The 15893-nt window shown below is 32.0% G+C and overlaps 2 protein-coding genes across 2 annotated transcripts; both read left to right on the forward strand.

Moving 5' to 3' along the window:
* The first annotated feature begins 4004 nt into the window (after window positions 1-4004).
* LOC137824899 (subtilisin-like protease SBT1.6) lies at window positions 4005-6685 on the forward strand. The gene has a single exon (XM_068630579.2). The coding sequence runs from the start codon at window positions 4070-4072 to the stop codon at window positions 6395-6397; it is 2328 nt and encodes a 775-aa protein (XP_068486680.1). The 5' UTR covers window positions 4005-4069; the 3' UTR covers window positions 6398-6685.
* A 5146-nt stretch (window positions 6686-11831) lies between these two features.
* Window positions 11832-13771, forward strand: LOC137823360 (protein EARLY-RESPONSIVE TO DEHYDRATION 7, chloroplastic). Its single transcript, XM_068628467.2, has 3 exons — window positions 11832-13052; window positions 13155-13239; window positions 13377-13771. Exons 1-3 carry the CDS (start codon window positions 12038-12040, stop codon window positions 13558-13560), a joined length of 1284 nt encoding a protein of 427 aa, XP_068484568.1. The 5' UTR covers window positions 11832-12037; the 3' UTR covers window positions 13561-13771.
* Window positions 13772-15893: the final 2122 nt, after the last annotated feature.

Consider the following 15893-nt stretch of genomic DNA (forward strand, 5'->3'; position numbering starts at 1 on the left):
ATATATGTTTTTTTATTTGTAAGTGTAAGTTATTTTCTAATTTAATCTGCATATAAAAAATGAAATATATTTGTGTTGGAACATATATTCTGCAAAAGCACTTTCCATAGATTGATTTTGAAGTGCGTCCATGGCATATATTCGAGTTTGACTCAACATCTAAACTCGTCGTCAAATGGTATTTACTAACTTCTGACACAAACCACTTTCCAGCTCAAACCAAAATTAAAGAAAAAAAAAGAACAAAACATGTGTCGGACCAGACCACTCTTGAGGCCGTGAATGACTCAAATCATCACATGTCCTCCCACGCACAAATCTCTTAACAGTACAATCTCCACCCTTCATCTTTCCCATCATGGCCCACCCAATCATCTTCCACCCTCCGATACATCTCTTGGGCCACTCTTATTATGTCCTTGCCTACTTAAACCGGAGACAAAGATAAAGATTGTGCAATAAAATAAAGTTTATATCACTTATTGCTTTCCACGCGGCTTTCAAGCGCGTGGACTGACTTTCTTTCCCTTTTTTACATTCCGTGCAGTGCCCTAACAAGTTCTGCAAATTGAAAGCATGCGTGCAAGGTTTCTTCTTCAAGAAGTGTTGTAAAGTGTAGTAGAAGATTATGGATTTGGAAACATACTCCGTCTTAGATGCTCTTACATTGTACATGGTTGTTACCTATGTTGTTCTGTGTTGTTGTAGCTTCAAAAGCAAATAATTTCACATTTCATTTCATTTATAGTATTCATTCATTATTATGTAAGTAAGAAATAAATAATGATGGTAGAAGTATTGTAATTGAGTTTAGCTTAATTTAGCATTAACTATGATTATCTTCTCATCACTTTTCATTTTCTTTTTCTTTTGCTTTCACTTTTTTATGACTATCTTTTTTTATATGTTATAATAAACTCTTCTTGTGAATATAAATAATAAAGATATTATCAATCAATTTTCTGTCGGTTGATGAAAAAATAATATTAAAAGAATTGTGTGTCGGTAGTATGTTGCTATGCGACTTTTTTTCGGATTGAAGTAGTTACCAGTTACCTGTACTGCAAGTAATTACTATTGTATAAAAATTTTCATCAATTAAAAGATTAACCTAAAAAATAAATAAGTAATTAAATTATTTGAAGAAAAAAATAAAATAAATTATGAACAAATTAATTAATGTAATGAATAAATATAATTTTTTAATTGTTAAATTTATAAAATTATTGTTTTACTTTTGTATTTAAAATGTAATTAGAAAAATTGATGACAAATTATTATATCTATTACCGTATCCGAATTCAGATAAAAAATATAAATTATTTTACATTACCTATAATGTAAAACAAATCATGTAATAGAATTTAAACAAATAATAAGTAATTTTGTGCATGTTATGTGTATTTTTTTTTATGCACGGAGACAGTGAGAATTATATTTTTTATATATATTTTTTAAATAAATACGAACAAACAATTTTTTTAACTTCTTTTTCTTTTTCTATATAAATTTATGTTTCATTGAAATGTACGAAACTTTTAGATAAATAGGACTATAGATAGTGTTTGGTGAAGTGTTATATATATATATATATATATATATATATATATATATATATATATATTATTATTATTATTTTTTTATAAATGATATCACTTAAGGATCTAATCCAAAGAAAATAAAAATAGCTTAACAACATAAAACTTTCGACACATCTATTCTAAATACAATTCTTACAACATTTTCTACTTACAACAAACTAAAGGGAATAAAGACAGATCAACGAATTAAGACACTAATAAAAAAATAAACACAAACAAAAGGGAATTTAGAAAGAGAAGAAAATTTAGAAGTGATCCAATAATAAATCTTTAATTGAGAAAAGCCTTTAAAAACAATTTTATTCATATCACTTCAAATCTCATTAACCATCGTAATCCAAATATTTTTTATCCCTAAACTGATTGAGTGTTATTCATCTGAATTAAAGAAAATAGTAAAATATTATATATATATATATATATATTAGTTTAAAATGATGATATGTTGATAACCGATTGAATGAAAACATTATTTTAATAACTCAACATATTATTAAAATGGATGGTAAAGTGAAAGTAATTTTTTTTAAGAAGTGTTAAAATATTATTTTCCTAAATTTTAATGCATAAATGTAGAATAGTTATTATTGGTAATACTTTACTTTGAAACACAATAGTACATAGGATAAGTGTCTAAAATTTCATGACAAACCTTACACTTTTATGAATGGATAAAATATTAGTTGGTGAAGCTCCCAATTGTCATGCATGCTTGGAAATAAGTGCATGAACTCTCTTAAATGCTGTAAGAAGATAACTCATGACATTTATATGATATCTACACCACTCCTCAAAAATACTTTATTTTATTAATTGAGTTTAAGATAATAAATAGTTTTTATTTTAATATCTTTTCTCATTTTAATTGATATTTAGTTTTAATTATTTAAGTAACATTAAATTTGGTTTTCTATCTCTAAAAATCATACCATCACATAAATTTTTAAAAAAATTGTTTTGAAAATCAATATTAAACAAATCAATTTTATAAGAAGCAAACAAAAAAAAATTAAAAGTCCAAAACAAAAATAATAATGTATTAATTAATTATATCTATACGAACGTTAGTACAATAATGTTGATGTTAGAAACTATGTGGAAATAAGTTAAATTTGAATATATATGTCATTGTCCAAAATGTTTTTCAACAACCAACAAAGAAAAAAAGGAGAAGGAGTGGGGTGAGTCAAGGTCATTGATGAGATTACTTATTCACTTTATGTTTTAATCGCAACACTGTATTTATTTTCTGGAATAGTGTATCTATATCCATAAAAAAAAATATTAATAAAAAGATAAAATTATTTTCCTTTTTCTCATATTAATAAAAATCTATTTGAAATTGTCTTTTAATTATGAGCGTCTAATAGTAGGTTTGATATAGATTTCACTAACTAAATCAATCCAAAATTAAATGAATTTAATTATACTAGTACATTACACAAATAATTGAATTAATTATTGTATTTATATATTAAAATATACTTAAAAATAATAGGGTAATAAATAATAACTCAAAGGATTTAAATTATTTACAAGTTTGGTTTATTTCAATTTGATTTTACTCACTTAAAAGATAGCATACACTATAGTTAGTTCATTTAATTCAATGTTATGATATTTATTTCAGTTTATATATTTCATTAACCATAATGATTATTGTTTTTGTGATAACAATATAAACAAAAGAAATTTAGAGTAGTTTACTAAAGTGCAATTAATTTAAATTGTAATGTAGTGTGATTTAATTTATTTTTATCTAAAATATTTTTAAAAGTTCAATTCAATTATATAATAATTCAGCTAATTTCTTTTTGACACTTTTGTTGTTTACACAGTAATAATATAAAGAATATTTATATGACAGATTCATCAATATGGACTAATGTGTTTTTATGTAATTAGTGTCAAAGGCAGATAAGAACTTTATTATTGATGTCATTTGTAATTTTCAATTCATCCTAATTACATTTTACCATCTATTTGAGTTTTTGTTGTTATATATTATAATTAGAATTAGAATTATATTAAAGTGAAGTCCTTTTCATGCCAGCACTTAAATCCAAAATTGAAAATAGAAGGGTAGATGTTGTTTGGTTTTTTTCAATTAAAGGAGTAATTAAATTTTGTTGTGTTTAGTTTGAAAATGCATCTGTTTTTTAAAGAACATCATGCGGTCCAAAATATTTGTTGGGATACTGGAGCTGACACATTCTATCTTACTTGCTACAAACAAAGATGTTATGTTATGCAGAATCAGAGATTAATTATTATTATTATTTAATTAAGACGTTGGAAAGGATTATATATTATTTAAAACTTTCATCCTTTTTTTGGTTTTATTTTTAATAAAAAATGGATTTTTAATAATAAAAAAAAAACTGTTGAGTGTCCCCACAGTGGAGTGTTATAACACTGCGCTCTCACTGGAGAGTTGCTTATCAGTCACTCACTAGCCACTGTGTGAAATGGCTAAGCAAGTGTTGAAACTCAATCTTCCCCAATTCGCTTTCTCCATTGTTTTCTTCTTCGTATTGTTTCACTCTGTTATCTCCGATGAAGCTTCCAAAACCTTCATCTTTCGTGTGGATTCCCAATCCAAGCCTTCAGTGTTCCCCACCCACTATCACTGGTACACCTCCGAATTTGCCCAACAAACCCACATCCTCCATGTCTATAACACCGTTTTTCATGGCTTCTCCGCCCTTCTCACGCCCCAACAGGTAGCTTCCATAAGCCAGCATCCCTCCGTCCTTGCTGTCTTCGAAGACCGTCGCCGCCAGCTCCACACCACACGCTCCCCGCAGTTCCTCGGCCTCCGAAATCAGCGAGGCCTCTGGTCCGAATCTGACTATGGCTCCGATGTCATCGTTGGAGTTTTTGATACCGGCGTCTGGCCGGAGCACCGCAGTTTTTCGGATTTGAACCTCGGCCCCATTCCCCGTCGTTGGAAAGGCGCGTGCGAAACCGGCGTCAGATTCTCTTCCAAAAACTGCAACCGCAAGCTCATCGGTGCTAGATTCTTCTCCAAGGGTCACGAAGCAGGCGCGGCTTCCGGTCCTCTCAATCCGATCAACGAAACCGTCGAATTCCGTTCCCCTCGCGACGCGGATGGCCATGGCACGCACACCGCTTCCACCGCTGCGGGCCGCTACGCCTTCCAGGCTAACATGTCAGGGTACGCTTCGGGAATCGCAAAGGGTGTGGCTCCGAAAGCGCGATTGGCGGTCTACAAAGTTTGCTGGAAAAACGCTGGCTGCTTCGACTCCGACATCCTCGCTGCATTTGACGCTGCTGTCGTTGACGGCGTTGATGTCATTTCGATATCCATAGGCGGTGGCGATGGTATCGCCTCCCCGTATTACCTTGATCCTATCGCAATTGGATCCTACGGTGCGGTTGCTAGAGGAGTGTTCGTGTCTTCTTCCGCCGGCAACGACGGGCCAAGCGGAATGTCAGTGACCAACCTCGCTCCATGGTTGACGACAGTGGGAGCAGGCACCATTGATCGTGACTTTCCAGCTCAGGTGATTCTTGGCGACGGGAGGAAGCTCTCTGGCGTGTCGCTCTACTCCGGAGCGGCGTTGAGTGGGAAAATGTATCAACTAGTTTACCCTGGGAAATCAGGGGTTCTTGGGGATTCCCTCTGCATGGAGAATTCCTTGGATTCGAACCTGGTGAAGGGTAAGATAGTGGTATGTGACAGAGGAAGTAGCCCGAGGGTTGCCAAAGGGTTGGTGGTGAAGAAAGCCGGCGGCGTGGGAATGATTCTGGCGAACGGAATCTCCAATGGTGAAGGTCTGGTGGGAGATGCCCATCTTCTTCCTGCGTGTGCTATTGGCTCCAGTGAAGGAGATGCAATCAAGAAATACATCTCAACTTCAGCAAACCCAACGGCCACGATTGATTTCAAAGGCACCATTCTCGGAATCAAACCGGCTCCTGTCATTGCTTCTTTCTCGGCCAGAGGACCCAACGGTTTGAACCCCCAGATACTAAAACCGGATTTGATTGCTCCCGGTGTAAACATCATCGCGGCTTGGACCGATGCCGTCGGCCCGACCGGTTTGGATTCCGATACGAGGAGAACGGAGTTCAACATCTTGTCTGGCACTTCCATGGCTTGCCCTCACGTGAGTGGCGCAGCAGCTTTGCTCAAATCCGCGCACCCTGACTGGAGCCCCGCCGTCATTAGGTCCGCCATGATGACCACCGCCACCGTCCTCGATAACCGTAACCAGGTCATGACCGACGAAGCCACCGGAAACAGTTCCACGCCTTATGATTTTGGCGCTGGTCATCTTAACCTTGGAAGAGCCATGGATCCTGGTTTGGTCTATGACCTCACCAACAATGATTATGTTAATTTCCTTTGCAGTATTGGTTACGGACCCAGGGTTATTCAGGTGATTACTCGCGCACCCGCGAGTTGTCCGGCGAGAAAGCCATCACCGACGAATTTTAATTACCCTTCCTTTGTTGCCATGTTTCCGGTTTCGTCCAAAGGAGTGGCGTCCATGACGTTCATTCGGACAGTGACCAACGTGGGGTCCGCGAACTCCGTTTACCGCGTGAGCGTGGAGGCTCCGGCGAGGGGTGTGACCGTGACGGTGAAGCCGTCGCGGCTGGTGTTTTCGGAGGCAGTGAAGAAGCAGAGCTATGTGGTGACGGTAGTGGGAGATACCCGGAATATGAAAATGGGTCAATCCGGAGCGGTTTTCGGGTCGCTGACGTGGACGGATGGGAAGCACGTGGTTCGAAGCCCCATTGTCGTTACTCAAATGGAACCGTTATAAAGCTTTGATCATGTGGTTTTGATCTATGCGGCGCGTGACTACAGATGAGAGTGAGTGGCAGCTCTGTAAATTGCCACGACTATAACAGTATAGTCAATCCAAATACTTTCTATTTCTTTTTTTTTTAATTGTTAATTTAGGACGTGTTTGGTTAGAGCCAAAGGTTGAAGTTGTAATCCTTGTTGTACCTTTTTTTTAATATTTAATTTAACTTTAGTTTGTATTTTTAGACTTTTTGGAGTCTATGTTTTATCATTTATAAAATTATAGGATGAATTATATTTTTTTTCTGTGCATTAGTTATTATTATTGAAACCTTTGAAGTTTGTGGTATTCGAATGTTAGACTGCATTAAACAAAACATTAATTATGAGTGGAACCTGGTTTTCCTCGTTGAAATTTAATTACTATTAAAATTTTAAATTACTCTTGCTCGAATTTAATTAAAAAAATTTAAAAACATCTCCAACCTAAACATTAATAGTGAAAAATTACACTTAAAATGTAAAAGTTATCCAGGAACACTCTCAATTAAATTATATTAACAATGTAAATGCAAGATAATTTGTCATTTTGAATAAGATCGATAGGTTTTATAATAATCATGTTAAAAAAACATGTAGAATGATTTTCACTTAAAAGATAATGTGCAAATCTTTATTATTTAAAATATGACAATTGAACTCTTTATTATTTAATTAGTTTCATATATGTTATATAAAGGAAAGTGAACAGATATATAGGAATATGAATAGCCTCACCAAATACTATTATTTTAAGGACATTCATAACTTTATTATATTGCATAGTTCGTTTGGAAATACATAAAATGTGTTTGGAAAATACATAAAATGGCATCAAATTGATAAAAATAAGCACAAAATTTGATGCCATAAGATAAAAAGAAGAAGAAAACTGTAAAGCAAAGTGTTGGGAAAGACAAAAAAAACCAAGTTACATGTGCCTGTAGTCAAAGTCGCATTTAATGCCCTTGATTGAAGTTATTCATCTGAAAGAAAAAACGCAATAACATCTTTAACTTTAATTTGATGAGAAAAAAAACGCTGAAATAAATGTTTTTTTTTATAGAAACTGTTCACTGTTAATTCAAATTTATTGAACTTCAAAAATCATGAGTTAAACTTTCAGAGGAGGATGAAACATGTGTAGTTCCACCAGTTTTCTTGCAACATAATTACACGTTTTCTGAACAATTACGCGTTTTCTGAACAATTACCAATAAAAATACATTTATAAGCTGTTGCTAACAGTTATCGGACACTAATTTAGAAATGTTGCCGTATTTGTTGTAAATATTCATATATGTTTGTTTTTCATTCATGTTTAGTATAATATAAATCAATTAGAAATTATTCTAGGATTTTGTTTAACATAACGTAACGTAACTTATTTTTCCGTATAAGTTAAAAATATTTTTTATAGCCTTTTTTAAAATAAACTACAAAAAGTTAATTTATATTCTCCAAATTAATCATCAACTAATAACTTAAAATTCTTTTTATAACTATACTTGAGATTGATAACTTTTAAGTTATTATCTATTAGTGATAAAATAGTCACTTGGTTTGTTTTGACCTAACTTTCATCGACAGTTAAAAGTAGGATGAAAGAGATTGGTGTGTCAAAATTATTAACATGTTCAATATTGATGGATATTGACGGATAGATCGTCACCTCTTTTTAATCTATTTATTTATAGTCATTAATTTTATTTGTTGGACAATAAAAATGTAAAAAAATAATAAAATTGAATTAAATTTTAATAAAAAAATTAATATTTAATAAAATAAAAAATATCAACAATATTTTAATAAATTAAAATTTTTATCAAATAATTAATGTAAATAAAATTTTATATCAAAATATTGATCATTGTCTAATTTCAATTTTAAAAATATGAAATTTTTTTTTAAAAATGAAAAAAAAAAGAAAAAAAAATGGACTGAGAGGTCCAATGCAAATTGCCTGTGCCTTGTTTTGCCATCCTAACTCCCTGCTATGAAAGAATGTTTAGTTGGAACTATGCATATCGTTAAATATGATTAATTCTAACAAATTGCAAACTCTTGTTTAATTCCTAGATACAAAACACCTTATATCACAACACTCAATGTTTTTAGGTAGACTATTTGAGTTGTATTTTTAACTACATGTTCTTTACATAAAAAAAACTTAGAATCAAAACAACAAATTTATAGTAGTTGTTTTAAATAATTATTATAAATAAAAAATATTATATATAACAATGTAACATCTCTATTTTTATCTATATCTGATAATATATTATGCATGCAATATCTAATTAATATATAAATATATATTACTTTCTCATATTGTATCTTATAATATATCTCTCCTCTTAGAAATTTTAATATATACACAAAAGTTTAAAAAAACAAAACTTTCAATTTAAAGTATTTCATCCTCTGGCTGCTCACTGATGAGCTTTGTTACGTGCAACCTCATCTGCTGCTTCCGTGTAAATTAACATGATAATCACATATTAAATAAAACAAACAGAAAACAAAAACACAGGGTAAGCTAGTTATTTTTAAAACTTCAAATAAAAAACTTTAAATATCAACATAGACCATCAACATTCACACATTTTTACAATTTCATCAAGTGTCTGTCACGTTTATCATTCACATTACTCTTGTCAGATTTTTACTAATGCACATACTCAGACACTTGACTCTACTTTCAGAAGACTCATGTATTGAAATTAGCATTCAGAGACCAACACATATCATATTGTTCACTGTGAATCCACACATCCATGCGCATAATCATTTTAATGTCTCATCATCTCAAATAAGTTCTTTTAAATCTCAAACTCAGTCAAATGAACTCCCTTCGACTCTCACAAACTAAATAACCTTATCTATATGATTTCATTATACTAATTGAGTCAAAATCGCCTGAGTCACAGGACACTCACAAATCAATACACCATAATAATAATATCAACATGATATTTCATTTCCTGAAAATATTATGTCTTGATCACACTTTCACTCCATTACATCATTTAATATCAAACATCACATTTTAAAGAATTCAACAACTATACCATAAAATTCACTTAGTTGCTCCTCAAATTCACCTGTAAAGAAAATTCACAAACTCTAAGCAAAATTCTTGGACACAAGATCTACATGTAAATGGTGGATGCTACTCCATTGCTGTTCGCACACCACCTACATGGCCTTTGCTCTGTTATGAAAACTTCTATTTCCATGCGCAATTGGTTTTACATTTTACAATGATAAACTACCACAAGGAGATTAATAATTCAAATATACCACTCATATTCTAAGATTATTTTTTAATTCTTATAGACAATATATGTAAACTTATTATTATTTGAGAGAAATACTTTATTAGTCCAGAATTAACAATAATCTTGATTGTAAGCAAGAAAGTAATAGATTACTAATGAGATTAATAATTCAAATGAATTAAGTCCCAATTTTGCATCTTAAAGTGCTGTTGCTTTTGAATGCATTTCTAACAAATGCGATACCAGCAAAGTCTCTCTATTGAACGAGCCATGCCAATTATCCCAGTAAAGATGATTTTGGTAATGTGTTTTTCTAGTTATTTGTTCTTTTTTTCTTCTGTTAATTTGTTCTATTAGTTGTTTGGTATCATTTTTTTTTTGTTTATTTAGTTATTTGGTATTTTTTTTGTTAATTTGTTCTTTTTGTAGATTAAGTTTTAGTTTCCTCTAGATTATTCTGTTCACCGTCTAGGGCATGCACGCTTTTAACTTGCACATTGAAATTTGGGTAGGTACTTACCAATTTGATTTTATAAAAAGTTTATTTTTTATAAAATTAATATAGGCGCATAGAGATTCATGTTTAGGTGTTTTAAATAATTTTTTTAATTAAATGTAATTTTTTAACCCAAAATTAATTTTAGATTTAAAATCCATTCCCTAAATTAATAGGAGATTAAATATATAAGCATTCACTTAAAATCACATTAAATATTATTATTATAGATACATTATTTAAACTAGCGAGAACCGTATTTTTTTTATTTTTATCATTTATATATAATCATGTTTAATATTAAAATTAAATAAACGATATTATTATTCACACACTTTTTTTTATCAGCATTATTATTCACACACTTATATTATGAGTATAAATTTATAGTTCATTTTAATAAAAAAAAATACGTAAATTTTATCAAAATATAGTTATTATAGTAGTAATATATGGTAAATTTACCGATAGGTAAAAATGTATATATTTGATAATAGTTAAAATTTATTTAAAACTACAAACTCAACCGAAAAAATAATTAAATAGAATTTGAGTTTCATATTTTTTTAATATTTTATCAATTATTGGAATTAAACCAAGAACAAACAAAATATTGGTATAGCATGTAAAAAATAGAGTTAAGTACACATGAAATACCTTCTCTACATAATGTTCTTTGGTGACCAGACCTTCAAACCTATTTTGAAGGTGGTCTCTAAAGTCATAAATTTATGAAAAGTTAAGATGATTTCGAAAATCAAACCTAAAAAAAAATAAAAAAATATAGAGGAAGAGTAAAGATAGAGAAATGATAATGATAGAAAACCAAAAAATCAAATTGAAAATAACAAAAATAACAAAAATAATTCTTTCAAAATTCAAACAAAAGAGTAAGGGTAACAATAATGAAATATATTTTTTTGAGGGAGGGAGTTAAAGTAATGTTCAATGCACATTTCAATTCAAAGTTTGATTTGACTCATTGAAAATGAAATAGACACAACAACTATCTTTAATTTTTCATTTAATAGAGAAGAAGATCGGGTTTAAAACAGAAAAGTAACTACCAATATCTCTCTCTACTCTCCTACTAAGCAGTTCACATCTAACAACAAATATTAACAAATATCTTTAATTTTTTATTTAATAGAGAAAAAGATTTTTAAAAGAGAAAAGTAACTAATCAATCTCTCCACTCTCTTTCAGTTAAATGATAACAAATGAAATAAAATTTTTAACTTCTGAAATTATAAGATGTTCAAATAACCAAAATAATTTAATAAAATAAAATATTAAGTAAGAATAAAATAGAAAATAATTTTAGATAAGTGAGAAATTCCCATTATATAAACCAAAAACTTAATCGTTTATCTAATGATCCAAACATTTTTCAGATAATTTTTTTTTGGATAAGTAAATTCTCACGAGAAATATTTGAAAATAAAAACACCGTAAATGCAACTATAGTATATATAAATGGCTTTTGTTTTTGTCTAACGTAATTTGATATGATTGGATTGGGCCAATTGGGCTATGGAAGGCCATGGGCCCAGTGAAAGGGACTGACCCGTTTTGAGTCTGGATTGTTCTGAGTTCATTCCTTGATTTCTTAAACAGAAAGTAACTATAATCGTTCGTCACCGCGGTTGTTACACGTATTCCCCACCGCCACGTGTTTCCTTTTCCGCGGCATGTCGGTTTTGTTTTGCCTATAAATTTTAATATTATATATGTTATGTTATTTAACGTTCGACTTCGTCTTTGATCTATCCAACGAAGTAACGGTAGGTATATATATAGATATTCATATTCGTCTTCCTTCGTTCTTCACTTCCAAGTCATGTTTCAACAAAATTCATTCTACCCACAAGTCGATTCAACAAATCCAGACGCCGATTCTCCCTTTTCCCATCATTCATCATCATCATCATCATCTTCTTCTTCCATTTATCCTTCACTGGAAACAGAGAATCTCGTTAGGGAAGAGCCAAAAGCGACACAAGCCATGGAAAACGTTCTCGTCACGGTTCCGGGTGCGATTCTTCATCTCATAGAAAAGGATTCAAGCGTGCATCTTGCTTCAGGGGACCTCACCATATCGAGTCTCGGAGAAGGGGACAAAGTGGTGGCGGTTCTCGCTCGCGTCGGCGATAAGGTTCAGTGGCCGTTGGCCAAGGACGTGGCGGCGGTGAAGCTGGACGAGTCGCACTACTTCTTCACGCTGCAAGTGCCACAGAAGCAGGCGGAGAATGGATTTGAGGTGTTGAATTATGGGTTGACGGTGGCGGCGAAGGGGCAGGGGAGGGTGCTGAAGGAGCTGGACGAGGTTCTGGAGAAGTATAGCTTTCTGTCGAAGGAGAAAGTGAAGGGTGTGAGTGGATGGGAGGTGTTGGATGGCTCAGTGTCAGCAGAGACATCACCTGAAGAATTAAAATCAGAGGAGAAGAGGGAAGTGGTGGAGGAGCGTTCTGGTGCTTATTGGACAACGTTGGCGCCGAACGTGGAGGATTACAGTGGGCGTTTTGCGAGGTGGATTGCGGCGGGGTCGGGGCATGTTGTTTGGGGGATTTTGTGGGCTGGGGATGTTACTGTGGAGAGGTTGAAGTGGGGGAATGATTTCTTGAAGAAGAGATTGGAGCCTGGTTCCCACTCCCAGATTAGTCCTCAGGCCATGGAGAATATGATAAGGGTTAAGAAGTTGACCAAGATGTCAGAGAAAGTAGCCACTGGTGTTCTCTCTGGGGTTGTCAAAGTGTCTGGATTCTTCACAAGTTCTGTAGTAAACTCCAAACCTGGAAAGAAGTTCTTTAGTCTTCTTCCAGGAGAAATCGTCCTTGCAACCATGGATGGATTCAGTAAGTTATTATTTTCTTGTAGCTGTTTTTTGGGGTTCAGTATAGTCTTTTGATTATGTGTTCATGGAAGAAAGCATTAATTTTGATTATGTGTTGATGCAGACAAGGTGGTGGATGCTGTAGAAGTAGCTGGGAGGAATGTTATGTCCACTTCATCGACTTTGACCACTGGACTCGTTTCACACAAGTAAGTTCATTTCTTCAAGAAATCTTACCCTTTTCATCCAACCAATGGTTTGTTTATTGTTTGGCTTTAATGCAGGAAGAATCTTGAGCCTTCTTTACGATTGACATGGCTTTTCTTTCCATTTTTGGTTTTACTAGGTATGGAGAGCAAGCAGCCCAGGTTACTAATGAAGGCCTCGACGCTGCAGGGCATGCAATTGGGACAGCTTGGGCAGTGTTCAAACTTAGGAAGGCACTCAACCCCAAGAGTGTGATCAAGCCAACAACACTAGCTAAAGCTGCTGCTGAAGCAAATTCAGCCACACTGAAGGCTAAGAAATGAGTTATGGCAGCAAAATAATTAGGACACCCTTTATATATATACTAATTCCTCTGTTTTTGTCCATGTATTTTTTTAATCAAATCTTGGTAGGGGTTAGTACTTATGGTTAATGTAGATGTTCGCGAAAAGGAACTGTGTTTGTTACTCTCTTTTTTCATACAGGGTTCTGTTTTTTTATTGAAGTTCAACTGGTTACTCACCAACTTTTCGATACTGAATCCATTTATTTTTCCCCTTATTGCCTATAAATTGCATACTAGTTGAACATCACTTCTTTAATTATTTATTAAAAAGAGTTGTCAAAAACATTATTCTTCATATTAATATCAAGGGATGATATGAGAAGGATGTAGAAAAAAGATTAAAAAAAAACTGGAATAATATATACAGTTCAGAAATAGTTATGCAGTTACCAGTATCTGGAGTTGACAAACTAAAATCAAAATTAAAGCAACACAAACCAATGATGGTGGCAACCTGGACCATGATAATGTTCAAAAGTGTTTAGAAGCATGTTGTATCTAAGTCCTTGAAATAAGATACACGTCACAATTCCTTGAGACAACGCACTAATCATCAAGTCCTACTATGGCACATGTAACTGTTATAGTTCAATTCAGTTTTATTTACAATCATCTGAAAGTATTTCTACTAGCAAAAGAGCTCTGTTCAATCTTCTCTTATTCTTTATTTTACTAGTCTATGTTTTCTGAAGTATCTAGAATTCACGACAGATAAAATGATATAAGGTGCACAACAATTGCAAGGTTGTCAATGTCCAGAAGCCAATAAGGGTCATAGAACCCAAAACCAAAACCAGTTAACAGGTTCATTGTCTCCGAAGGCTGCATAACCCATGCATCCAGAGAGTAAATAGAACGTTGTGGCTTTTCTCATGGTCTTGTGCTCTGCAGAAGGAGATTTTATGATGTCCTGCAATGCAACAAAGCCAAAATGCTTTCTTAATTTCTCATGTAACATTGTTAATTTTGTAAAGATTACGTACTATGATAGGCCGTATCTGATCAAAGTCTGGGAATTCACTTCTGCTATTTCAGATGTTGTCATATACCCTTTGCTTGGCATGTTTGCAGGGATCTTTCCATGATTGTTATGATAACAATTCGACCCTTTTATGGCCCTGAGAAGACACAGGCAGAAAGGTAAAGAATGAGAAATCACAAACATAGCAACACATTGGTTTCTTTTGGTTACATAAACACAATGAAATGTTCTTAATCCTTACTGCTTCCATGTAGGTGATAGAAACCTTCCATGTATTCTTCTCCCTCTTATCATCTTGTAAAATCTTTTTAAAGCTCAAAGTGTAATTTTTCTTTGAAGTTTTTGAAGTGTTTCTTTTGCAAATTTTTCATAATAAATAAAATTTTGGATTTTGGTTTCTTTCTACATGAATCATTTAGTTTTTTAATATCTAATAGATATTAGTGAATAAGTATTTGGAGCCCCTTTTTTAACACAAATATATCCTTTTGAACAATCACAATAAGGGATTAAAAGTCAACAATTTATTATAATGAAAAGCTTATAAAAGAAACACTTTTAGAAACTTCAAAAAATAAAAAAATAAATCCTCAAGCATCACAAAGTTTTTACAAGAAAAAAAAAAATTCTATAATTAAGATTTTTCTTTCCGAATACTAAAAAAAAAAATCATAAAATATAAACTAATTTTAAAAACAAAAAATAATTAGTTGCTGGGTTTAGGGTTTAGACTAAATTATAGATTATTTTAAAAACTAAATAAATTTTTAATTTTTAAATTAATTTTATTATTGTTAAATAATTTTTAAATTGGTATCTAATTAATAACAAAAAAATTTGTTACTAAATTTAAAAATTAAATAATTGGTAGTTAAAATCTTGATAGCTAATTAGATATAAAATTAAAAATTATTTAATAATAATATAAATTAATTTAAAAATTATTTTTTTTTTTAATTTTTAAAATATTTTTATTTTAGTTACTATTGTAACTAATTATTTTGTGTCTAAAAATTAGTTTTTATTTGATTTTTTTTTAGTAGAATGCTCTCTATTTATACTTTCAATTCTCTCTTATTTAAAAATAAAATCAATTACAATTTAATTATATTCAAACGATAAGAGTTGGATTGTCAAACCTTATGAAAAGTAGTTTAATTAGCTAAAGAATTTTAAGAGCTGAGGTGTTGTTTTAAGCGTTGATCAATGGAGAGGGTGTTCCAATAGTAAAGTTCTAGGATGAGAGAGAGAAAAAAACTATTTGTAAACTTCACTGCATTTCCAAAACTTAGCTTATATCGTGTGTAAACTAATTAAAATGTTAGAAA

Source organism: Phaseolus vulgaris, chromosome 11, assembly GCF_051622355.1.
Source record: "Phaseolus vulgaris cultivar YP4 chromosome 11, ASM5162235v1, whole genome shotgun sequence".
In the NCBI taxonomy this organism is placed as follows: Eukaryota; Viridiplantae; Streptophyta; class Magnoliopsida; order Fabales; family Fabaceae; genus Phaseolus; species Phaseolus vulgaris.